Below are 24,514 nucleotides of genomic sequence, written 5' to 3'. Positions count from 1 at the left end.
ACTAGATATCAGCTCAGATTTTTATTACTACCCTCTACTTATGTTTATCTTCATTAAGCTAAGAAGATTGATAATTGTTCAACAAACTTAATCTGACATGGATTTAATGGTTTTTACGTGTAATTAGGTACATTTGAGCAGAGAAGCTGGAGTCCAAAGACAAACCTTTCAACCTTATCTTGGGCTAGTACTGGTACCAAGAGCAGTATTCTGACAAAATTCCAGAACCTCAGTGGGCAAAATTCCTATTACTCAGGTGCGTTGATAGGGCAAGACAGAAGCCTGAAGTCACTTTTACCAAAGTTGGCTTTAAACCCTCAATTGTGAAATATCTGAGAAAAGAGAGTACTAAAAACAAGATCGCCCAGAGGAAGGGCTCAATGTCCAAGAGGTCAAAGGAATGGGGGACAGAAACAGCTAAGACCTACAGAAGAGCAAATAGGAGTATCTGAAGACTCTGATTTTCAAATGAGGGTGTTCAGTTAAGTAGTGGCATCCAACTTCTAAGAAACATATGCTCTGGGAGCCTTTCAGCTGACAGATCCATCTCCAGATGCTGGGAACTAGAATCAGGTAAACACCAGTGATTGGATTTAAAGCAAAATAGATTAATTGGCTTAGGATGAAGGCATGAACACCGAAGTTATTCATATTCCCAAGGATTCTAATATGTACTCAGGGTTGAGAACCATGGAGTTTATGAGACTATTTTCTCATAACATCAAGCCAAATAACTAAAAATACAAATATCAGTAGTTAAAATATTTAATGAACAGCTAGGTCAAACATTCACTCAAGTTCTTAAATTTCAGGTTCTAAACAAATTTTGAGACCTTTAAAAGAAAAAAAATGTTAGACCACACATCTGATTAAAACTTATGGGCAACGAGGGACGCCTGGGTGGCTCAGCAGTTGAGCATCTGCCTTCGGGCTCAGGGCATGATCCTGGGATCCGGGATCAAGTCCCGCACTGGGCTCCTTGCACGGAACCTGCTTCTCCCTCTGCCTGTGTCTCTGCCTCTCTCTCTCTCTCTGTCTCTCATGAATACATAAATAAAATCTTTAAAAAAACAAAACAAAAAAAAACTTGAGGGCAACAAAATGTCTTTCATTCAGCATTCCTTCATTCCAAATTAGAATACAAATTAAGAACATGACAGGTGCCTGCTGTGTACCAACAGCCAGTCTTTTATACACCAAAGATCAATTTTATAGACCTGCTCTGGCTCAGTATAGAGTCTGAAATTGTAATATAATAGTTATTAATTATTAAATTATCTAAAGGCAAATTACACTGAATATTAACAACTAAAACCCCAACAAGTGGTAAAATTTATAATTTTAGTGAAACAAATTAACTTTAAAATATAATTTTCACCACATCAATTCAAAACTTTTTGAGGAAAACTACAGTAGAATCTGAATTTTCAATTTTAAAGCACAATGAAAATAATTAATTCAGGAGATCATCTTTAAGAAGTCCTTGACTCAAAAAAAAAAAAAAAAAAAAAAAAAGGTCCTTGACTCCCTATGGATACTTTCTGATGGCCTGGAACTACCAGAAAGCAAATTCTTTTCCAGTTCTAAGTATAATTAATTACTTTACCTTTTCCTATTATCACTTGCTTTGGCCTATTAAAAAAAAAAAAAACTTCAATTTTGAAGCAATTTTTAAAAATATTCCTAACTAAAAAGTATCACCAAAAGAAGATTAAAATTCAGAAAGAGATCTGGGTCCATTTATAGTTCTGTCACAATCTGTATGACCATGACCAAGTTACACAGCCTCTGTGAAAAGCAGCAACCATCCTGCACCTTATATATACGTGTATACGTGTGTGCACGTTTGCACAAGTATACATTAAGACTAAAGTCTACTCCAGGCCTAAAATTCTATTTCTGATAAAAAGGTAAAATAGGAAAAATTTGGAAACTGTGGGTTACCCCTGTAAAGCACTGGTATATAGCTATGTTTAGTTGTAATGTAGTTAAAAAAATCCAAAATACTTCAATGTCTGTGATCATAGCAGGTAAGATATGATATGATTTTAATGTCTTTAGTAACATATTATCAATATATATGTTTAATGAGATTCTAAAAATAAGTACACTGCTACTGAAAAAAGAAAATGTGTTCTGGAGAAGCTTTACTACCTACCACAACCAATGCACCCACCTATCAAATTAAAACACCCTCATTTCTTTATTTTTCTTCTATCTCTGATAAAAAAAAAAAGTAAAGTATTCTTTTGTCATTCTTGTAAGTCTGACTTTCACTTCACTGGCTCAGCGAACCAAGACAAAATTTTTTTCACTTAACTTTCTAGGACTGGACAGGGACTGACTGCAAATACCAAACCTCTTACTAAGAGGTACTTCAGAGAGAGAGCAGGCCTCAGATTAGAAAGCTTATTATTTTTCCAGTTTCAAAGTAAGATTCAATCAACTTACCATTGTCCCAAAAGGAATGGCTCTTGAAGCATGGTAATAAATGGCTATAAAATTGATGAAGAAGGCAGTGCCACACACCATAGCTGGGATAAGAAATGCCCCAATAAACATCTGCTTTATCCATCTCCTTCCTGAAAGAAAAAGGAAACAATGAAAATCAGAGCAGGGGGGGCATATATATTAATGTTCGTAAGGTACCAAATTGTTATTTATTTAGTACCAAATTATTTATTTAAAATTCTAATGTAAAGATCTCAAAATGTGACATTGTAATACTTGTTTCAGGACAATACCTGATAAAGACCGTCCAGTATGTCTAGTGAAAACATAGCTTTTGAAGTGGGTATACTGGAAAAGAGCAATGGACTATAGTAAAATATTCCAATGTTCTATCCTGATTCTGCCACTTTGAACTTTGGTTCTGCCTCCGTGAACTTTGGTAAGTCACTCAACCTTTCCAGGCTGCAAGTTGGCCTAGATAGGTGTTTTCAAGCTATTACTTGGAGTTTGGGACATTCCTAGAAGTGCCCATGAAGTCAATTGTGAAGGAAGAGCCCCAAGCCCTGCTTCAACCAGAACAACTCCATTTTCAACACTTTTACACACTGGAGTTTCATGAAAGCTTTAAAAAAAAAAAAAAAAAAGTATAACACCCCTGGTGTAAGTTGTCCCTAAATTTACTTACTTTTAGCTGTAATAATGATTATAAACATATATTTAAATCTATTTGTTTCAAAAGGGAAAATAACAGAGTGTGCCTCATGAGCTCTCTCTCATCAATTAGAACTAGACTTAAAAGTTTCACTATTTCATTTTCTTCCTTTCCTTTTTTTTTTTTTTCTTTCTTTTTAAAAATCTGGGTCTTGAATTCACAACCCTAGATCAAGACTTGAGCTGAGACCAAGTGTCAACTGACAGAATCACTCAGGCACCCCAGTTTCACTCTTTCTTTGTATCTCTCTGTATTGCCAAAATTCTGTACAGTGATCATCTGTTATTTAAATAATCAAAGAAAACTGTAAATTTTAAACTATGTAATCAAAAATTCTAAATCATGTTCATACTGATCAGGAGAGCAACAAAGAGCTATTTTCTAATACAGCAGAGTATATAAGCAAGAGCAGTACCAAGGAAACATCTACATACTGCTCAGACACAAAATATAAAGATTTCAAACTGGATCACTATTAAAATTCAACCCCACAACCAGAAGAGAGACTTAAACAGGAAGTGAAATAGGCGAAAGAGCAATACCCTAACTTCTGTTTTGTTCTATGTAAGGTGCTTTTTAAACATGGATCTCATAAAATTACTATCCGAAATCTTGACATTTGTACAGAAAGACTCCTTGATTTGCAACTTTCACCTCTATTTTATTTCTTTCTCAAAGTTTTTTTGCCACAAAAAAAGGTGGCAACTGTAATATTATTTTTCCTGTTTAATTCTATTTCCTAGCACTCTCTTTTCCTATGCTTTTTATTATCTTCTCAGATTCAGACATGTATTCATAAATTCTATATTCAATTCTATTTACTCCTTTTCCCTCCAACAGTCAAAAAGAATCACACATTCCACTGGGTACAATTAGTAGTGCAAGCTCTGCATTGTGCCTCCTGCTGCTCACCATACCCTTGGAGATTTTGGTCAAGTTCCAGGCTACCCCTAACTTCAAATTAGATCTGGAGGATTACCCATAACCTGAAGACAATGTGCAGGCCTTGAGCTTCATTGTAGTTCAAATCCTGAAGTAACTCTGAAAAATTCTTGATTTTCTGGTTGACCTCTTACATTACACCCTGGCTTTTAGGGATTGCTCTGACAAAATATCAGGATATGAGCAGACTTTCCCAAGGCACTGTCAATCAGAAAATAATCTTTAAGGGCACCTGGGTGGCTCAGTCGGTTAAGTGTCTAACTCTTAATTTCAGCTTAGGTCATGATCTCAGAGCCCCACTTTGCAATGGGCCTGAAGCCTGCATAAGATTCTCTCTCCTCCCCCTACCCCTCCTCCCAACATCTCCCCCCGACCTGTGAGCTCTTTCTCTCAAAAAAAAAAAAAAAAGAGTTAAGTATAGTAAAGTTTGGCTGGGTATTCTTAACTTGCGATCAAACTAAAAGCAAATTTATGTCCAAGTATAAATAAATTTCCTGTTTTAAATAATTTGTTTCTGGGATCCCTGGGTGGCTCAGCAGTTTAGCGCCTGCCTTCAGCCTGGGCCATGGTCCTGGCATCCCAGCATCGAATCCCGCATTGGGCTCCCTGCATGGAGCCTGCTTTTCCCTCTGCCTATGTCTCTCTGCCTCTCTCTCTCTCTCTCTTTCTGTGTCTCTCATAAATAAATAAAATCTTTAAAAATAAATAAATTAGATAGATAGATAGATAGATAGATAGATAGATAGATAGATAGATAAAGTTTCTGCGGTGGAGACTTTTCTAGAGGTCATAGCCTAACTAGTTTCCAGGTTAAATTCAAAGCAGAAGTTAACTTAGGCATTCTAATTTCCTAAGGATGGTGGCCCTGTAGAAGACTTGTTTCCCATAATACTGAAGGTAAAATATAGACACTGAACAAATAACTAAAATAATTAGGAATCCATAATAACATTCCTTCAGGCAATCCAAACAATTGTTTATACTGAAGGTACAGAGGACCTTCAGTCTAGTAGGACCAATAAAAAAAGCAATAGTAAACCAGGATGTCCTGGAGGAATCCTAATGATCCTATGTATGCTCTGAGTGCCAATAATCTGTAAGTCTAGTTGACTAAAAGACAAGATTCCTTAACACTGACATTGCTTAGAATGAGTTGGGAAAAATCACATGAGAAAGTCTGTATTTTCAGAATATAATTTTAGGGTCTTTCAACAACCCTTGATTCATAAACCGAAATATGAAATATTCATATTCATTAACTGAAATATTTAGTACTTTTCTGACCCCATTAAAGGGAAAACAAAAAAACTTAAAGACCCTCAAATGCCATAAAAAAACCACCAAGGAGCAGTACCTTTGTATCATCTATGTATTCCCCATCATTTCAGATCACAATAGTAAAGAAGCAAGGGGGTATTTAAGATGAAGTGCTCTTAGCAAAAGATTGTGACACAGAGTAACAGAAATCTCTGTGCAAGGTACTTTGACAAATATTTAAGAATCAATAGAAATAAATAGCTCTCCTTCCTATTCTCCTTCCAGTCCAGACACTTTATCCATAAGCCATAAAACATGCCTTTTTATTCAGCCATAATGCCTCTGTGTGGAGGCCTCCCGGGGAGCACATCTAAGGAGTAAGGTACCTCAAAGCAAGTAATATTAATAACTTAAATATACTCTTTCCTGTATGTTCCTCAGGGCTAACTTTACAATGGACAATGGAGATAATCCATTAATTATTCATAATTTTCAGAAATAAAATGCAAGGATTACATAAAAGCAAGATAGACCACATACAGGTCTGGTGGAGATTATGTGAAATAGAATAACCAAGTATTTTACAATGGCTGTACTGTCCATTTTAAACTCCAAATACCTCATAGTAAAATATTAGAATCTATAATTAAAAATATGAAGTCATAACTTATTAAGTTACCTCCTTGTCTGGCATACAGACTTCCTCCAAAATAACCATTCACTGGAGATGTAGCAGCATAGACAAATATGGCTGTACTGAGCATTGATCCCCTCCTAAAAAGGCGAAACATATGTGATAAGTTAAAGCCAACAATTTAAAGAAAATATCATAGAGTCTATCACATTAACATTAGTTGAATTTCAAAGATAAATTTAACAAGAACACAAAAAATATCATCCTGGACTATAAAGGCTCTCAAGAGACTACCTGGTGAATAAATTTCTAGTTAAAACTGTATAGGCTGATACTAATTTTTTTAATCTGCAGTTAAATTTCATAATATATTCTAAATAAATATTTCACATCTCTTTGGCAAAAATATTAGAAGCTGGCACTCAAATTGTTTTGCAACCCTGTAACCGATCACATCATATGGATAAGGATATTCATCTGTTAAGAAAAATGATTAGAATATTCCTCTTTATAATTTAATTGCTTAAGTTCTTGGCCACTGATAGAAATAAAAAATAAAATGGAAGTAATATAATCTATATTAGAGCTATTACCTTAAATGGTATAACACTGAAACTTTTCCTATTTCGTTTTCCTTATACTATTACAAAAATTATTTTTTAAAAATCCATAAAGTATCATTTTTGTAATGAGTTATGTGGGTTTGAGTTTTGTTGATTTGTCCACAAATCAACATTAACCTGAATTAACAATTTTTCTTCTTTTTTTTATTTTTAAGAGAGGAAGAGAGAAGGGAGGGGAGGGGCAGAGGCAGAGGGAGAGAGAAAATTATAAGCAGGCTCCATACCCAGGACAAAGCTGGATGTGGGGCTCCATCTCATGACCCTGAGATCATGACCTGAGCTGAAATCAAAAGTTAGTCGTGTAACCAACTGAGCCACACAGGCACCCAACAGATCAACAATTTTTAATCTCTTCTTCCACTAATAATATCTAGAGAATTCAGACCAGCTCTCCTGTTGAATAAAGCTGAACAAAATATTTTTTTTAAGATTTTATTTATTTATTCATGAGAGACACACAGAGAGAGAGACAGAGACATAGGCAGAGGGAGAAGCAGGCTCCATGCAGGGAGCCCGATGTGGGACTCGATCCCGAGCTCCAGGATCACGCCCTGAACCAAAGGTAGACACCCAACCACTGAGCCACCCAGGTGTCGCTGAACAAAATATTTTAAATGCCTAGTTGCAAAGAGAAATATTAAGATGATAAAAGATACTATCTTTTGTCGTAATATAGAAATGTACTTAAACCGCTAACAATATACACTATTTTGAAATTTACCATAACTAGGAAGGTAAAATAAAGTCTGTATAGAACACATAACCTTCTCTGTTTGAGTTAAGGAATATTCACTTCAAGAGAATTTATAAGAATATCACACTAATGTGTGTACTAGGGAGATAAGCAATTTTCATAAATTAACCACCTTCCAGGTAATTATTATATTTCACTAAACACATATGTAGAATCAAAGATATCATATAGTCTTAAATATGTAGCACTCCTCTGCCTAAGCACCTATGTTCAACTTCTTAAAGTAGATGAAACGAATAAAAATTATAGTATTCAATTTCCATCAATACATAGCTAAATAGAAATGTGGTAGTAATAAACATGTCATTCCCAAGTTTCAAAGATAGTGGGTCTCAGTGCAATTAGCTGACTCAGTCACTAGAACAGGGGACTCTGGATCTGAGGGTCATGAGTTTGAGCCCCACACTGATTAGATCTTACTTTAAAAAAAAAAAAAAAATTAAAGGATTGTGGGTCTCAAAGTTTTTTAAATCAAAATTTGTTTTTTCAACAGCTCAATTAAACACTCCAAGTACTAACTTTTCCCTTTAAGATTATCATTAAAAAATCTGATCATTCTCTGTAACTGGGTTATGTGAAGATTGACACATGCCTACCCGTGCTGAAAACTGAAAGGCTGCTTTAGTCTAACACCAGTCTTTTTAAAGATTTATTTATTTATTTATGATAGACAGAGAGAGAGAGGCAGAGACACAGGCAGAAGGAGAATCAGGCTCCATGTCAGGAGCCCGACGCGGGACTCGATCCCGGGACTCCAGGATTGCGCCCTGGGCCAAAGGTAGGCGCCAAACCGCTGAGCCACCCAGGGATCCCCTCTAACACCAGTTTATTACCAGTCAGAAGCTTTTAAGTAGAGAGGGTTCAAAAGGATTGGTCACATGACTGAGAGTCCAAAATGCCTACCAGGGATTTAAGCTTGCAATTCTCAGAGGCATTACGTTAAATGAAGTATAAGTCACAGTTTTAAAAATCAGATATACCCTTCATCTGTTTGTTCATAAATATTCTATGCACATTTCCCACCCAAAACACACCATCTTCAACTACACTGAAAGATCTGCTGACATAGGGAATTGGCCTCCTGGTTCATCTCTCTGAAACTTGAGGTGACAGACATTTAAGGAGTTGCTTATATTTATCAACTCATCACTGTCCACCCAAAGTTACAGAGCAGCAGTATTTTTCCAGACTTACCTACAGCTTCTCTCATACTATGCCTTCTCAGGAGTTAATATCTCACTCATAGGCATCCACACTGATACTGATTCTCTAAATATTTTTTCTTTACTGATTGCTATGGTCATCACCAACACAAAATAATGTTCATGTGTTACATTACTTGCCTTTTATGTTTTATAATCATTCTGACTATGGAGCGGGTCTAAAAATGTCATGTACAGGGTTTTTCATTTTCTCACTATGTATTTTTATTATCTCTATTTTCATTTCCATAGCAGAGCAAATTATAAAGATGTAACTGGATCTTCAGCTTTCAAAAATGCCTATTCATTTTGTCAAACAGCACTTGTAAGTAAGTAACTCTGCTCATACCTCTAATGGAACATAAACTTTGTAGCCAACCAAAATGTTCAGTAAGGCTAGTAAGTTTTAGCATGTAACAGAAAAATATACTTCTAGCTAAGGATTACTGTCCATTATTTAATTTACCTGCAATAATAACATTTATGTTATTTAAATTCTAAGGCAAGTGAAATAAGCAAATTGAATTATGATTGACTTAAAATGTTTAAGAACAAGTAAAAACAAAGTTAAATACATGTACTTACTCTGTATATAAATCTTCTATCATTGCCACAATAATAACTATAAGAGACACAGCAAATATCTGACATCCAGAACCAATGAGAGAAGAAAATATCAGTGGGTGACTTGATGGTCTAAATACATCTCCATGCACCTGCTTCCATCCATACTCATCTCCTAGGTCTCTATCCTATATACATATAATTAGAGAGAAAAGAAAATCATACGGAATGAAATTAAAATACATAAAGTAGGTGAAAAATTACAATTCCAGTTGCCAAGTTCTCTCCCTCCAAACTTGTAGCTATTTAAAAGGGGTTCAAAATATCTAGAAGACATTTCAAATTTAAAATAATCACTACCTTAGTAATTTATAATGTTAGGGATGCCTGAATGGCTCAGTGGTTGAGCATCTGCCTTTAGCTCAGGTCATGATCCCAGGATCCTGGGATCGAATTCTGCACTGGGCTCCCGCAGGGAGCCTACTTCTCCCTCTGCCTATGTCCCTGCCTCTCTCTCTGTGTCTCTCGTGAATAAATAAAATCTTTAAAAATATTTATAATGCTAAAGTTACAATATAAATGGCATTTACTAAGGTTCAGGAAGGTGGCTCCCAGTTACGCTGAGAATACCAATGAATGGAAAAATAAAAGAAATGGTCAAAATGAGAGAAGAGCACACTGGCTCTCTGAACACTGCTATTCTTGCCATTTACATCACACCTGTGGCACATAGATAATGAGGGGTCGGGTGAAGAACAAAGAGAGAAAGAAGATCAAAACCAGTCCTAGATGCCTTAAAATGCAGAAATGTCCTTTACAGCTTAGAATATAAGAAAATATATAAGGAAAATATCAAATGGTTAAATGCTATTTATTAAATATTATTTAACTGTCTATACCACTTTTTAAAAAGGATGCAATTTTTCCTTTTCAACCTGAGTAACAAGTATCTAAAACAGTAGTTCTTAAGAAATATCAGTCCCTTAAGATAATCTGGCTTTTTAGGGGTTGGGGGTGATCCTGGTCAGATGCGTTTGAGAAGCACCAAATATTTTATCTAATCTGTGATACTTCACAATGCACATTAGCATATTAAATTTTAATCTGTTTAACTATTTTCCAAACTTACTTAATGATGGAGTATATCTATAGAGAATAGCCATTAATATTCTATAGAACACACTTTTGCTCATTAACAACATTGTTGCTTAATACAGTAAAAGAATTTAGAAAACAAACGTCCCCTCTGAACCAACTAAACTAAATTAAACTTTTTTTTATGCAGTATTTAACAGAATTAGAAAAATGTCAATACAGGTCTAGAACTTCGTTGCTGAAGTTCTAGAATCAAAAGCTCTGAAAACTGAAAGTTTGTTTCGGAAGTCTGACACATTCTTATTTGGTGGCAAAACTTAAGCATGAAGAAGAGGCTATTTGTACTGTTTATCTCATTTAAGGTGAACATTCATATGTTTTGCTGAAAAAAACATTAATACACCTGATTATGGAGCAGGTAATCAGAGCATGTAAAAACACTGATGTATTAGATTATGGGGCATGTAATCACAGCAGGTAAAAACATTAACATATTTGAGTAGAGACCCCTCAGGGAGTTTTACACCTTTCTAAAACCAGAAAATTCTGAATTCTGAAACTCATGTGACCTACATTCCAACATTCAAAATAACACCGAGTTAAATCATTTTTATAAACATAAAATGTAAAAAAAAAGAAAAACAAAAACAACAACAACAAAAAAAACCCCATAAAATGTTTGCTTACCATATCATCCATTTCTTCTTCTTTACTGTACCGGGCATAATCTTTTCTTAGAGTTCTCATTAAGATCATTGAAACTAAGCCCACCAAGAAGATAACCATCATGAAAGAATTGAAAATTGAAAACCAATGAATCTAAAATAACAGAAAATAAAATATTACCAACATTAAGTATCAGTCACAAAATTCACAGGTTTCATGATGACAACAGCATGGTAGTGCAAAAAAAAAAAAAAAACAAAGTTTTTTAAAACTTTTACATAAAAATCCAAACTTAAGACATACTGAGGTGAGTATTCACTATGCAAAGAGACTGGCTTTCCTCACGGTAAACTTCAGATACATTAAAAACATGATACTATATACGTAGATTTTCATAATCAATTTTATTGTACAAATAAAAAGTACAGCTTTGGCATTACACAGAAAAAACACGGGATCTGGAGTCAAACACGCCTGGGTTTTAACCCAAAATCTATCAAATTCTAGCTATGTGACCCCAGCTTTCTTATAACAAAAAGGAAGGTAATAATACTATCCTGATCTGTATGACTTAAGAACGTGTATAAAAAAGTATGATACCATGTCTGGCACAGAGCAGCAAATATTCAATAAATATGTTAGTTCCCTTCCCTCTAACTGAGCAACAACCTGAAATCCTCCTTAAAATACAAAAGACTGAACCATCATGGTTGACTGTCATGGATGTAGGCTACCCTCCTGAAATGATACGCCTCACTTGCTTCCAGTTCATCCTCTCCATCCTGCCAACATCCTTATATACTCCCTTCTAAATGAGTTATCTATGGTACAAAGAACAATGAGGTACCCCACTGTGTCCCAATGTTCCCAAGGCTTTTGACTTTGATTTCACTCACACATATGTCGCAGAATTATGTCCAGATTCTGATTTATAATCACAAAGTAAGCACACTGTATCTCTGAGGGCAGAACTCAGTGCATCGGACTTCAAATTTCTTTATATTTTAATTCCCAAACGTTCCTGAAGGATAGTTCCAAAATTTCTCTTCTCTAACCAAGGCCCCAATTTCATTTATTTTTCTGCATTTTCTTCCTAGCCTTTCATTCTTTCTGTCAATCTCCTAGAAGTTATTCCCGTAAATTTGTACCTTTCTTCGGCATCAGCTATCACCAAAAGGCCCCATCTACAACACTATCTGCTCCCTGGGGTAGTTATATAGCTCAAATAAGGTAATAAATGTAAAGCATATGGCTTAGTGCCTAGCTCATGGTAAAACGCTAAAAAAACTTATAAGTCATTTTTATTAATATCTTTTAAAGTGTTTGCATGATCTTTTATCCCCTTATTCTTCCTATTTTCTTCTTATCTCCCTCCTTTCAATGCCAATATTTTTCAAATGAGGAAACAATACCTTCTACTTCTTCCCCTACTTACTCCTAAAAATGATACAATCTCACTTTGCCCCACACATTTTCTCTCAAAGGCCTGCAATGAACTTTTAAACTGATTCAGCAGTCAATTATCTGCCCATCGTCCTTGCTCTCCTGCCACATCTGACCTCTACCGCCACTAAACCATCCTCTGTGACAGGCTGTTGCTTCTCTTTCATCTTCTCTTTCATCTTTGCCTTCCCCTCCCACCCTGTGTGAACTTTTCCAAAAGTGCCAATCTTGGTGCTCTATGGTGACTTCTTCAGACTCAGAACTTCTAACTAGTGTTCCACTGATGATGGAACATCTTCTACACTCTCAACCCCTAACCCCTGTCCTGCTCCAAATCTCTAGCCCTCTTGCTCATTCATGTTTCACACTTGTGCTAAGTATGATTGTTTCCATTTGAATGTCTTTCTGGAATTTCAGACTTAGACCGCTCTAAAGTAAACTCATCATCTTCTGCCTCACATATAACATTTTCCTGATTTCTAATTGCTGCTAATGGTACTAACATTTGGCTTTGAAAATTTAGAATTCTCTCTGGCTCTTCCTTCTCCTTAATCCTTCCTATATAATAATTACTAAGCCTTTGTTTTCCTTCAATAGGTTTCTATCAATCCCATCCCCTCCACTCCCACATCATCACCTCACACCCTGAGGCAGCCTTAACGGCCTCCTACTTAGCCTTCTTTATTTTCAGTCCCTGGCCTTCCTTCCTATCTAGCCTATATAAAAGTTACCCACAAATCTTTCTGAAACATGTTCATAGATCACTTCTCTATTCTAAAACTTACAGTGACATTCCTTATTTTTTTCACATATCAAATCTAAACTATTTTCCCTAATATTCTGTACCCTCTGTGATATGGCTACTTCACCTTATCTAGCCAACCTTTCTTTCCACTGTTGCCTATATTCCAGTAGGGCTTTTCTTCTTCAGTGACCCACAAGTACAGCACACCCATTTCTACCAGCATCCTTCTCATAATTTCTTTCACATGGGATCTACTATCTACCTCTATAAATTCCATCTACTATTTAAAGCCCAAATCGAAAACCTTCTCTCTCCTCCATAAAACCTCTCATCTATGTATTCCATTATTCACAGATGCACTCCTGCTCTGAACTTCTACAGCTACATACATGAAGGATGTACTGTCTTGTAGAATTAGGACAGATTTTAACCTGGGCTAATGTGCTAGGTATGTCCACTACTAGGATGAGGGGCAGTCCTGGCTGTTACCCACCCTGAGGCTTCAGGCAAGGGACAAACTCTGTGGCTCTCCCTGAAAAACAATTGCCTCTACATCTTCATAAAATCATTTTTTCCCTTCATTTCATAATTTATTTATTGAATACCTACTGAAATTACAAAGAAAATAATGAATGCATTTTGTAATATTTGCAAAAGGGTTATAGAAGATTTAAGTTTACCATTGAAGTATCATTCAAGATTTATAAAAGCAGTCTATAAACACAGACTTTTCCGAAGATTTGATTTTGTTCCCACCCTGAGAAATTAATGACCCAAAAAAGGACAAGAGAAAAAATACGTATGTTTCATAACTTCTGTTGATTTATCAAATTTTTGAAGAGAAAAGAAGTTTTACATAGTTACTATTTAGTAGGAAGAAAGATCCACCTAAAATGCAAAACTTTCTATCAAAGCTCCCTGCTGTTTTCTAAGATATAAACTTTAAACCCATATCCATTATAATGCACTACCATTAACCTGACATTTTATAATATCCTTTTATTTCCAAAAATAACAAAATGCTGTTATGATTTTGAAATTATTATAGCAAAGGAAATATTTCTTAAAAATAATAAAGAACCAGATGTCACAAAGGGGTTACTAATCCTATGAACTGCTGACTCGAGCACCCCCTAGTGTTGCTAACCATAAAGCAGCACTGCAGGCTCATCACAAATTTTAGAACACTGGAGAGAAATTTACAACCGAGGGGTGCCACTAACTAAAAGCACCTCTATGTGTCAAACACTGACCTAAGTGCTTTATAGAGCACTATCAAATGGACTGTCACAACACTGCACAGTATTACAATCCCTGCTTCACTCCTGAAGAGACAGAAGCTGAGGAGCTGAGTAATGTGACCACAGTTAGGGTTGGTGGCAGAGACAGAGTAACATGTCCAGCTCAAGTTCTTAAACCTGGGTTTAGAATCACTGTATTAGAAACAATCCCTATTGTTATACAGTAGACCCTACCTGCCTATTTAAGGAACATGCTGCAGTATTTCTCTTTCCTCTTTGCTACACTGTCAGTTTTGCACTTGCTGTTGAACCCATCCACATATAAACATCTTTCTTACATCTCAAAATAAAAATCTGACTCCATTCTTCCTACTGAATACACCATTTCTTTCTCCGTTAAGCTGCCAAACTTGCAGCCTCCAATTCCTCTCCTCCATGCTCTTATGCCAACTCTGTTCAGACTCTGCCCCACCACTACTCCAAAACTTCTCTTGTTAAGTTTATCAATGACTCCAAATGAATCCAACACTTTCACCTGACTGACCCAGCAGCAACAATTCAGAACTAAGCTCTCTCCTCCATGATACACTTTCTTTGTTTGGCTTCCAGAATACCACATAAGCATTTCCTCCCTACCTTACTGGTATCTCCTCAGAACCTTAAAGCTGGTTTCTCCTACTCCCCCTAATCTTTTCTTACTGCCCCCACGGCTCAGTCCTTGGTCCTCTTCTATTTTTACATACTCTTCCTTGGTAATTGCATCGAATTACATACCATCTATATGCCAAAAGCTGCAAAATCTGTATCTCTAGCCCAGACTTCTCTCCTGAACCCCAGACTGATATACTGAACTAGATGGTTAAGTATCTCCATTCAGATGTCTTATGACACTTCAAAACCAACAGGTCCCAAACTGTACTCTAATCTTCCCCTCCATACCTCCAAATACACTTTCTGTCCCAGCAATGGCAGCTTCATCCAACAGTTGCTTAGGCTGAAAACCATAGAGTTCTTGTTAATCTTTCTTTATCTTCCCATTCATCAGGATATCCAACTGGCTCTCTCCTTCACAATATGCTCACAATCTGACACCTTCTCACCAGCTGCCCCCCTACACCTTGGTCTGAGCCATCTTCAAATTCTCACTGCATTGCTGCAATACCCTCTTGTCTCCCTGCTTCTCCCCTTCCCCCACATGGCCTCTTTTCAACAGAATAACTTGAATGATCCTTTTAAAACAGAAGTCAGATTTGTCATTACCCCATGAAAACACTACCATACCCCTTCTTTGCAATTCAAAGTCTCCACAGCAGCCATGGGTGATCTGGCTCCTGCTACTTTCTGACTTCATCTACTACTCCTCCCCTTATTCTGTACCAGCCACCTGGCCTCCTGGCTATTCCTCAAGCACACTGAACACATTCCCACCAAACAGGCTTTTCAAAAGTGTTGCCCCTGACTGGAATACTCTTCCTCATCCCCCATATATCCATATTCCTTATTTCCATCAATTCCTTCAAGTTTTTACCCAAAGTCCATCTCAGAGACTTATCCTGAGCACCATATTCAAACTGCAACTAGCCTCGCCTGTGGCACTCTTGCTCCACTGCTTTTTCTTCTTGGACATATCTTTGAACACACCATACCCTTAACTTACTATGTCTATTACATGTCTCCCCTTACCAGAAGGGTAAGCTCCAACAGGGCACAGATCTTTGACTTTTGCTTGACACCTACCAGGTGCTCAACTAGTAACGGCTGAAAGGAGAAATATGGTACATTGCTCTACTAGTGAAATGCCAAATAGCAGCCTTTCCCCAAGTTATCAATACCCAATGGCACGAGAAACAAGGCAGGCTCAGGTTTTCCACTAGGAAGTGTCAGCTGAGAGCCCTCGTATTTTCAAATATTCTCTAAGTTATTTGTGCCTATCCCTCAACCATGTACAAGACTGCGTGAACACTACATCTAAAAAGAACACACTGGGTGTAGGGAAAGTAGAGGCTGGGGAGGAAATTTTGGCTCCAGTAGTAATATGACCCAGAGAAGATCAAAAGTAGTGACAGGTTCTGGTGAAGTCTGGCAGCAATGATACAAATTTTAGACCACAAAAACTTAGATTTACCAATAAACTTCAGAATTCCAGTCTAAAAGATAAGATCAAAAGACAGAAGAGACCAGGAAGAAAGTCAGATGAATATATACATCCTTTATGCCCTGTTGTCCTTTCAACTCCATCCTTGAAGGAGGGAAACATTAAAATAAAACCTATTTTTTCCTATAAAAAAACAAAGCTATCACCTGTACAAAATCAGCAACAATGCTCTATCTTGTATCTGAGCTCTATCTTGTATCTGCTGGTGGGGAGTGGGGACATTTCTTCCCAGTCTTGATGTTCCACCAGTAAGTTTCTGATCTCACTCCATTCTCATCCCTTCCTAGCTAAAGGATGTACACATTCTGCTCTGTTTCTCCACACGTTAAGTTTCTCAAGGGCAAGTGCTCATACACAGAAGCTTGAAATACTCCAGCACTGAGTGCAAGAAGTCGGTCTAATTCTGAGTTTCAATATTAAGAAGCCCACCTGTCCACAGATACATCACATTTTTCAATATTAGCCTCATTAATAATAAAAATGATATTCTGCCTTTTGGTTTGTTATATCTTTCCTCGTGTCACTCAAAATCAGTTTAAAGCACTGGCATGACGAAGGGGGCTTTTGACTGCTCTTCTAAAACTTTCTATGACCCTAGGACTCTAAGCTGATATGTGAAATCACCACTAGCCCAATTTTTTAACTGCCCAGCCTTCACACAGTGCCCTGCATATGGCAGATGCTGTTTTTTAACTAACTGAGCAGATAATGAATGTCTTCAAATACACAATTTACCTACCCTGTGTTGAAAAAAGGATGGATCAAGATATTTGTCAAATCGATCTTCAAATTTCACATCTGATTTTTTCCATTTCACCTAAAAAAAAAATTTTTTTTTCACTTAAAAATAAAGGCCAGTAAACTAATTAATAAGCTGATAACAAAACTCTGAGCGAAATTAGGAAAGATTTACACACTTAAATGAGAAACTAGAGAAATGGTGGTAAGTTATTGCCAAGTTGAGAAGCTGAAACACCTATGATAAAAATGTAACCAATTTTCCTCTCTGTATATTAACAAAACTTTCAACTTTACTTAGAGGAATCATTTCAGTTTTCAAGGACTATTAACTATTCCTGACTTATATACTCTTACCTGATAACTGTGGAAAGAACTGAATTACCCTAGGCGAATTAGAGTAAGAACCCGTCCATCTTTGACTTTAGATTATATTAGTTTTATTACAATAATCAAACTTCATTATAAGTTCAGTTACGTAAATATCATTTGCACTAGATATATATGCATAAGCTTAAAAAAAAACTTTCAAAAACTGGCTACTAGCAATGGACTCATTCTGTTTATCAGGGAAAAAACTGACAAAGAGAGAGGCTACCTACAGATTTTTCTTCTTTCCACTGTTTTTAATCCTAATGGAACAGAATTAACTTGCCAGTTTCAAAGAGCTCTGACAAGCTCTTAACTCTGCAGGAGTATCTTATTCCAACTGATAAAAAGCAAAACATGGTAATAATAAACTATATCCATCCAGCAATTTTCAATACAGCATCATCTCTATCTGCAACAGTAAAAAGGAAAGAGAAGCAACAAGGTATACTGCAATCTAAAAATGAAACCATGAAAATACATGGTTGGCTTAGCTCTAATTGCTCAGTTATAATGGTAAACTTTGCTGTAGCCAATGGTAAGTCTTGCAAATGCATAACTGTATCTAATACAGACCTGAAGCAAATCTCCCTGCCTTTAGGAGGTTTACTTACATTAAGGAAATACAGTTTTAATAATATTCTGTTGCACCCTATTTTCATTTAATAAAAAAAAAAAAAAACAAAACTTAATTTTTGCTATTAGGTCACAAATACTTCTTCCTATATACAATTATTTTAAATACTTACTGAATATGACATCTGGATTTTAGTATTGGGAACGAGTTTCACCTTTCCTTCACTAGTTAGATTAACATCAACAATTCGATTTCCATTAAAACCTATTTCGAGTTTTTTGTAGGTCCAAAGATAGTAATCTTCTCCATTTTCATCGGCTTCACCAACAATACCTAAAAACAAGTAACACTTTATACAAGGTAATATCACTTCATGTTCAAAATATGGTAGAAGCTAAAAGCCCATTAAAAAGTTTTTATACAAAGGATAGTGGAAGGGGAGGTGGGTGGGGAGAGGGGGTGAATGGGTGATGGGCACTGAGGGGGGCACTTGACGGGATGAGCACTGGGCGTTACACTATATGTTGGCAAATCTAACTCCAATAAAAAAATATACAAAAAAATAAAAATAAATAAATAAATTTATAAACAAGCAATATTATTATTATTATTCATGGTTAGAAAAGAGCAAAAGTATAGGCTGGACTCTTTAACTACTTGGCAAACATAAACCATGCTCACACCATGAACAGCTCAGCATAATCTATCGCTAATTCGATCCTCAAAGTTCATGTTTTCTCATGAGTTTCACCTTCATTGTAATAATTATCACCTTATGTGTGTATTTTTCCTAATACCTGAAAATTTCAGGGAAGTACGGTCACCATCTGGCACAGTCATTCAGTTAGTACTGGTCAAACTAAAATCAAAACCCAAGGTCTCCAGAGGCCCAGTCCAATACTTTCTCTAATAACCTAAGATCTACACATTCCTAAGCAAGCTGCACATATGTGTACCGGTACCAGAACTTAAAATGCCTGCTCCTTATGATTCAAGTACTGGACCTATCCTTGGGAAAACATCAAAACGAAAGGAATATTGAAAATAAATGTTAATGAGGCACTAGTTTAAAATGATCATTTTGTTTTGGGCTTTTTCTTAAGATTTTTAATTATTCATATGAGAGCAAGTGAGCATGGAGGAGTTGGTGAGAGGGAGGAGCAGGGAGTCTAATACAGGGCTTAGGTGGGATCCTGGGATCATAACCTGAGCACAGGCAGACACTTAATCAACTGAGCCACCCAGGTACCCTAAGATGATCATTTTGTTCCCAATTTGAGGCACTGAAAGAAGACCCAAACAGTGTCAGGACAACAGGTGGTACCTGAGGATCTACTCTTATGCCCTCATACTGACAGCTACTTATCTGATGCTCCCTACCCAAACCTATATACTTCCCAAGAGCCTTTATACTAAAAGTGACTTTTTAGGGCCTTCCCTCTATGGTCAATGCATCTCATTAAAGTATTGGAGGGAAAAAAAAGATCATTTCTTATTAAGGATTATTTGCTTAATAACCAAAGTTCTCTCAAACTGATACAAATTCAAGGAATACAGTTTCATTGTGTTTGGGATTGCAGAGAGATAATGAAATTCTTCTGATAATTAATTTCATCACGGTTTATTTACCTATCTATAATGAAAATTCTGGGGGTAAAGACACAATTACACCAAATAAGAAGCTATTTTCTAATGGGCTTTTAAAAGATACGGAAACATTTACCTCAAAAAAGGTCAAATAAGAATTTTTTTCTGATGAGAATTCCCATAGTTCAGACATTCTTGGACATCCAAATGTACTGTCCTAAACATGGTAGACCCTAGAATCCTACGGCTATAAAAGATTTATTTTAGGGCAGGAAAGCACAGTTGCCATGTTGACCCACAGAAATGACTGAAAAAAGACTAATAAGGTTCCAGACAAGAAACCCAAAAGCAATGGAAAAGAACATGAGAGAAACCTGCTTTCTCACCAAAAGAAGAAGAAACCTTAACTAATGGGTTCTCCTGAACTACAGGCTCAGAAATCTTGAGTGAATATTCAGCACATCTTCTTGTTACCCTCAGAGCTGATGACAAAAATGTCTGTGTTAATGTAATACTAATTATAGTCATTTATATGAAATGCCTACTATTTACACCTAATTAACATGCAACAGAGTAGCAGTGATGCATACAATTATATCTTGAGATTGACTTTCTTAAAAATTTCATCTTAGTACTACATTAAACTCTGGTCTGATATGTTCAGTATTTCAGTTTGCTGCTCACGAATATAGTAGTCTGCTAACAATTTTAAGAATTAGAATATTCATTATATATAAGAACAGGTGTCCAAAGGGAGGGGAAAAAAAAAAAAACTAAGAGAATAATATGATCAAACATGCTGGCAATGATAGTTGGCTGTGCTTTGCATTTAAAATAATTTAATCAGATTCTTAACAAGTTCACCATCTTCATGCAGCCAAACCAGCTATGGGACTCTCCCTACCCAGTCATTAGTACACATCTGGCAGAGCTCTGTGCCTTGCAAGCTGTTACCCATATGAGATGCAAAAGGACAAAGAGCAGCTGTGGTCCCAAATGCCCTGCCAGTTGCAATAAGTACACAACTACTCAGGTTTCTTCCCCCTCTTTAGAATATTCACTTATTTTATACTGATGTGCTATACACTAACTCACTTCAACATGAATTCCTTTATGTAATATTGTTCTCCTGCAAGCTACATGTAAATATATCCTTTAAAAAAAACAACTAAAATAATTTAATCAAGTCCACACAAAGTTTGGATTTTTTTTAAGATTCTGTTTATATTAAAAAAAAAATGTTTTTAAATAAAGATTTTATTTATTTATTCATGAGAGGCACAGAGAGAGGCAGAGACATAAACAGAGGGAGAAGCAGGCTCCATGCAGGAAGCCTGATGTGGGACTTGATCCTGGAACTCCAGGATCATGCCCTGGGCCAAAGGCGGATACTCAACCACTGAACCACCCAGGTGCCCCAAATTTGGATTCTGCATAGGTTTGTATTGGCTATGCCATAGCTCTTCTCCATTAATAGAGATAAGAGCTAAAACATTAAAAATTTTTAGGGATGCCTGAATGACTCAGTCAGTAGAGCACATGACTCTAGATGCTGGGGTTGTTAAGTCTGACCCCTTGCTGGATGTAGAAATTATTTAAAAATAAAAATCTTTAAAAAAATTTTTTTAAACATATGCTGTTTTGGAAAATAACATAGGAACAAGTGAAACAAGTAATTCAAGAGGCTGTGTTATCTAAAAACCATACTATCATGAAAGAAAGTATGAAAGAAAGCCAAAATAAAACGCCAAAATCCTATTTAGTTCCTTTGATTGTATTTGATAGAATAACCCAAAATAAGATATGAGAAAAATGGGGACAGGGAGGATATTCCAAATTATTCAAAATACCTTTTAATTCTTTGAATCTGAAGTTATACTATATAAAAGTTATATTTTAGGGAGTTTCAAATAAGGTTTGCAATGTTAAAACTGCTTCAAGTAACAGGGGACCATAAAATTGGTATTAAAATCATTCTGTGGAACAGAATGAACATATTAACTGATTCAGTGTACAATCAATCACCTTAAGAGTCATTACATAAGTCATGCTTATTATGCAAATATTCCCAAACTTTAAATATAACATACAATACCTACCCCATATTGGTAAGTCATCTATGTACATCTGGTACCAGTAGTGATTTTTGATAGCATACACAAATGCATCTCTCTTCTCTTTATCTAAGTCAATTTCACAGTAAGTGGCTGGCATCACATCCTCTGCATAAGATAAAAATTGCAAATTAGCACACTGGTTTATAAAATAGTTATAGGAAAAATAATAAAAGAAAAAGCCAACATTTCCTGAAGTTAAAGTCTGTATTCATAATAGTTGAATCTGGGTGATAAATATATGAGAGTTCAGTATATAATTCTTTCCTTTTTTATGTATGTTTTAAGATTTTATTCAAAATAAAAGAATTTAACTATCTTCATTTTCAATGATTATCACATTACACGAAGAAATTATCCTTTTTGTAAAGAAAATTATATAAGAACATTTACAAAATAATCTTTAAATGAATAATTTGGTTTAAAAAACAAAAATTAAAAAAGCTTAAAACACGTTAGAAAGTTTTCATTGAACATATACAAAACTTAAAAATATGATCCTCAAGAGAGCAACTTCTAGCTAAAAGACCTCTGAGATAAACATTCATTTTAACATTCTTGGAAATATAAGTCACTAGAGGCCAGAGATTCTCTGAGGAATCCCAGTGACTATTCATAATTAGGAAGATTAAAATACAAACCTCTATCTAGCAGGTGTCACTGTTCATAAATTACCCAAAGGCCCCCTAGAGATGAGTCATTTCTACTCTTGACTGCTTTCAAAAATACTGCTACCACAATATTGTTCAGACGGTCTCTGACCTATAAACCTTTCAAAAATGTGCTTTCAAATTGAGCTTATAAATAAGTACTAGGGATGCAATGTATAACATGATGACTATAGCTAACACTACTACATGATATATAGGAAGGTCTTTAAGAGTAAATCCTAAGAATTCTCATCACAAGGAAGAACTTCTTGTCTTCCTTCTTCCTTCTCTCTTTTTTTTTTTTTTTTTTGGTTTTATTTATTTGACAGAGAATGAGAGACAGAGACAGAGATTACCAGCAGGCAGAGCAGCAGGGAGAGGGGAGGAGGAGAGGTAAGGGGTGGGGGATGGGAAGGAGGAGGAGAAGGAGAGGGAGGAGGCTCCCCACTGAGCAGAGCCCATTGTGGAGCCAGATCCTAGGACCCTGGGATCATGACCTGAGCTGAAGGCAGATGTTTAACCATGTGAGCCACCCAGGCATCCCCCTTCTTTTCTTTCTACCTATTTGTGGTAATCACAAATTTTCGCAATATGTGAAATCAAACCATCATGCTGCTGTATGCCTTAAGCTTATACAGTGATATGTCATTATTTCTCAACAAAACTGGGGGAAAAAAGTGCTTATGGTCATTGGTTTCCAAATAAAACAAAACCCAAAAAACATACAAACACTCTAGATGTCCACTGAAATTATTAAATTGTTTTTGAATATTACTTAGGCAATTAGAATAAAAGAGATATCTTTAGGGCAGCCCCGGTGGCTCAGCGGTTTAGCGCCGCCTTTGGCCCAGGGCCTGATCCTGCAGACCCAGGATCGAGTCCCACATCGGGCTCCCTGCATGAAGCCTGCTTCTCCCTCTGCCTGTGTCTCTGCCTCTCTCTCTCTCTCTCTCTCTCTCTCTCTCTGTCTCCCATGAATGAATAAATAAAATCTTTAAAAAAATAAAATAAAATAAAAATAAATAAAAATAAAGAGATATCTTTATAACAACAAAAAAAGCACAAAAAAAGTTTAAGTTCTCCTGTACTGTATTATTGGTTTTTTAGAATTTGAAATACAATTCCCCCAAGAAACAATATTAAATTTCTTAAATGTTAATTAAAACTTCTCAAACATAAATAGCAGCTGAACCATAATTATTGGCCAGCTACAATGTTATGGTTTCCAGGAGAAATAGCAATCTGAGTTAGAACTCCAGACACTAGCAACATGTCGCCCCCATCCTCAACAAAAGAGAAGAGCTTCCCCTTATTGTAAGTCAGCTCAGAGTGGGTACCCCAAAACCACAACACTCAAGATGGCAGGAAAACATGGAAGTCCCATAAAGGAGGGATAGAGAAATACTCTCAAAATAGAAGAAAACTGCTTTCTTGTCTCCAACAACAATGGGTCCCATAGAGATTTCCTTTCTATCAAGGCCCTTTTGGGGAGTGAGGAATTTAGGATTTTCAAAATGGCAAAAACTGAGGCTAAGCAGAGAAGGGAGGGACAGTGAGGCCATGTAGTGGCTATAAAGGGTTCCTCCAACAGAAGCTAGATCTCGTAGCAAGAGATCCCCATATGGGATTTCCATGGAGTGTGATAATGCACAAAGGGCAGCTGGCAACTACAGCAACCATGGGATAAAAAGAAGCACAGAAACATCCAGGCTTGGGTAGTAGCAACAAAGGGCTATGGGAAACCTCATAGCAAAACACTGCAAAGCCACCAAACTTCTTGCCGTTAAAATCAGACATTCACTGACAATCACCATTAACAGTGTGGTAGTTACATGTATGAAATTCTGAGATATACAATATGGCATTGACCTGCATAAAGCTTTTAAGATTCCTCACAGTATGTACTGTAGTTCAGCTCTCTTGCCCATCTATCATCCTCTCTCCCTTTACTCGAGTCAAATTCAATTACCTGCAGTTCCCACACATCTCAGCCTC

General features: G+C 36.3%; 1 protein-coding gene across 2 annotated transcripts in view; it reads right to left on the bottom strand.

Annotated features, from left to right (window-relative positions):
- The window catches only part of TM9SF3 (transmembrane 9 superfamily member 3), a 68,317-nt gene that overhangs the window by 25,376 nt on the left and 18,427 nt on the right, over nt 1-24,514 (bottom strand). For both annotated transcript variants that reach the window (XM_077878167.1, XM_077878168.1), the window contains exons 3-9: nt 21,855-21,977; nt 18,341-18,501; nt 17,224-17,301; nt 10,922-11,053; nt 9,161-9,327; nt 6,042-6,136; nt 2,452-2,582 (exon numbers count right to left, since the gene is read on the bottom strand). In XM_077878167.1, coding sequence (XP_077734293.1) covers nt 2,452-2,582; nt 6,042-6,136; nt 9,161-9,327; nt 10,922-11,053; nt 17,224-17,301; nt 18,341-18,501; nt 21,855-21,977 — 887 coding nt within the window. The remainder of the gene's footprint in view (nt 1-2,451; nt 2,583-6,041; nt 6,137-9,160; nt 9,328-10,921; nt 11,054-17,223; nt 17,302-18,340; nt 18,502-21,854; nt 21,978-24,514) is intronic.

This window comes from Canis aureus, chromosome 29, assembly GCF_053574225.1.
Source record: "Canis aureus isolate CA01 chromosome 29, VMU_Caureus_v.1.0, whole genome shotgun sequence".
Classification (NCBI taxonomy): Eukaryota; Metazoa; Chordata; class Mammalia; order Carnivora; family Canidae; genus Canis; species Canis aureus.
Note: the sequence above shows the minus strand (reverse complement) of the source record. Positions and strands in the feature narration are given on the sequence as shown.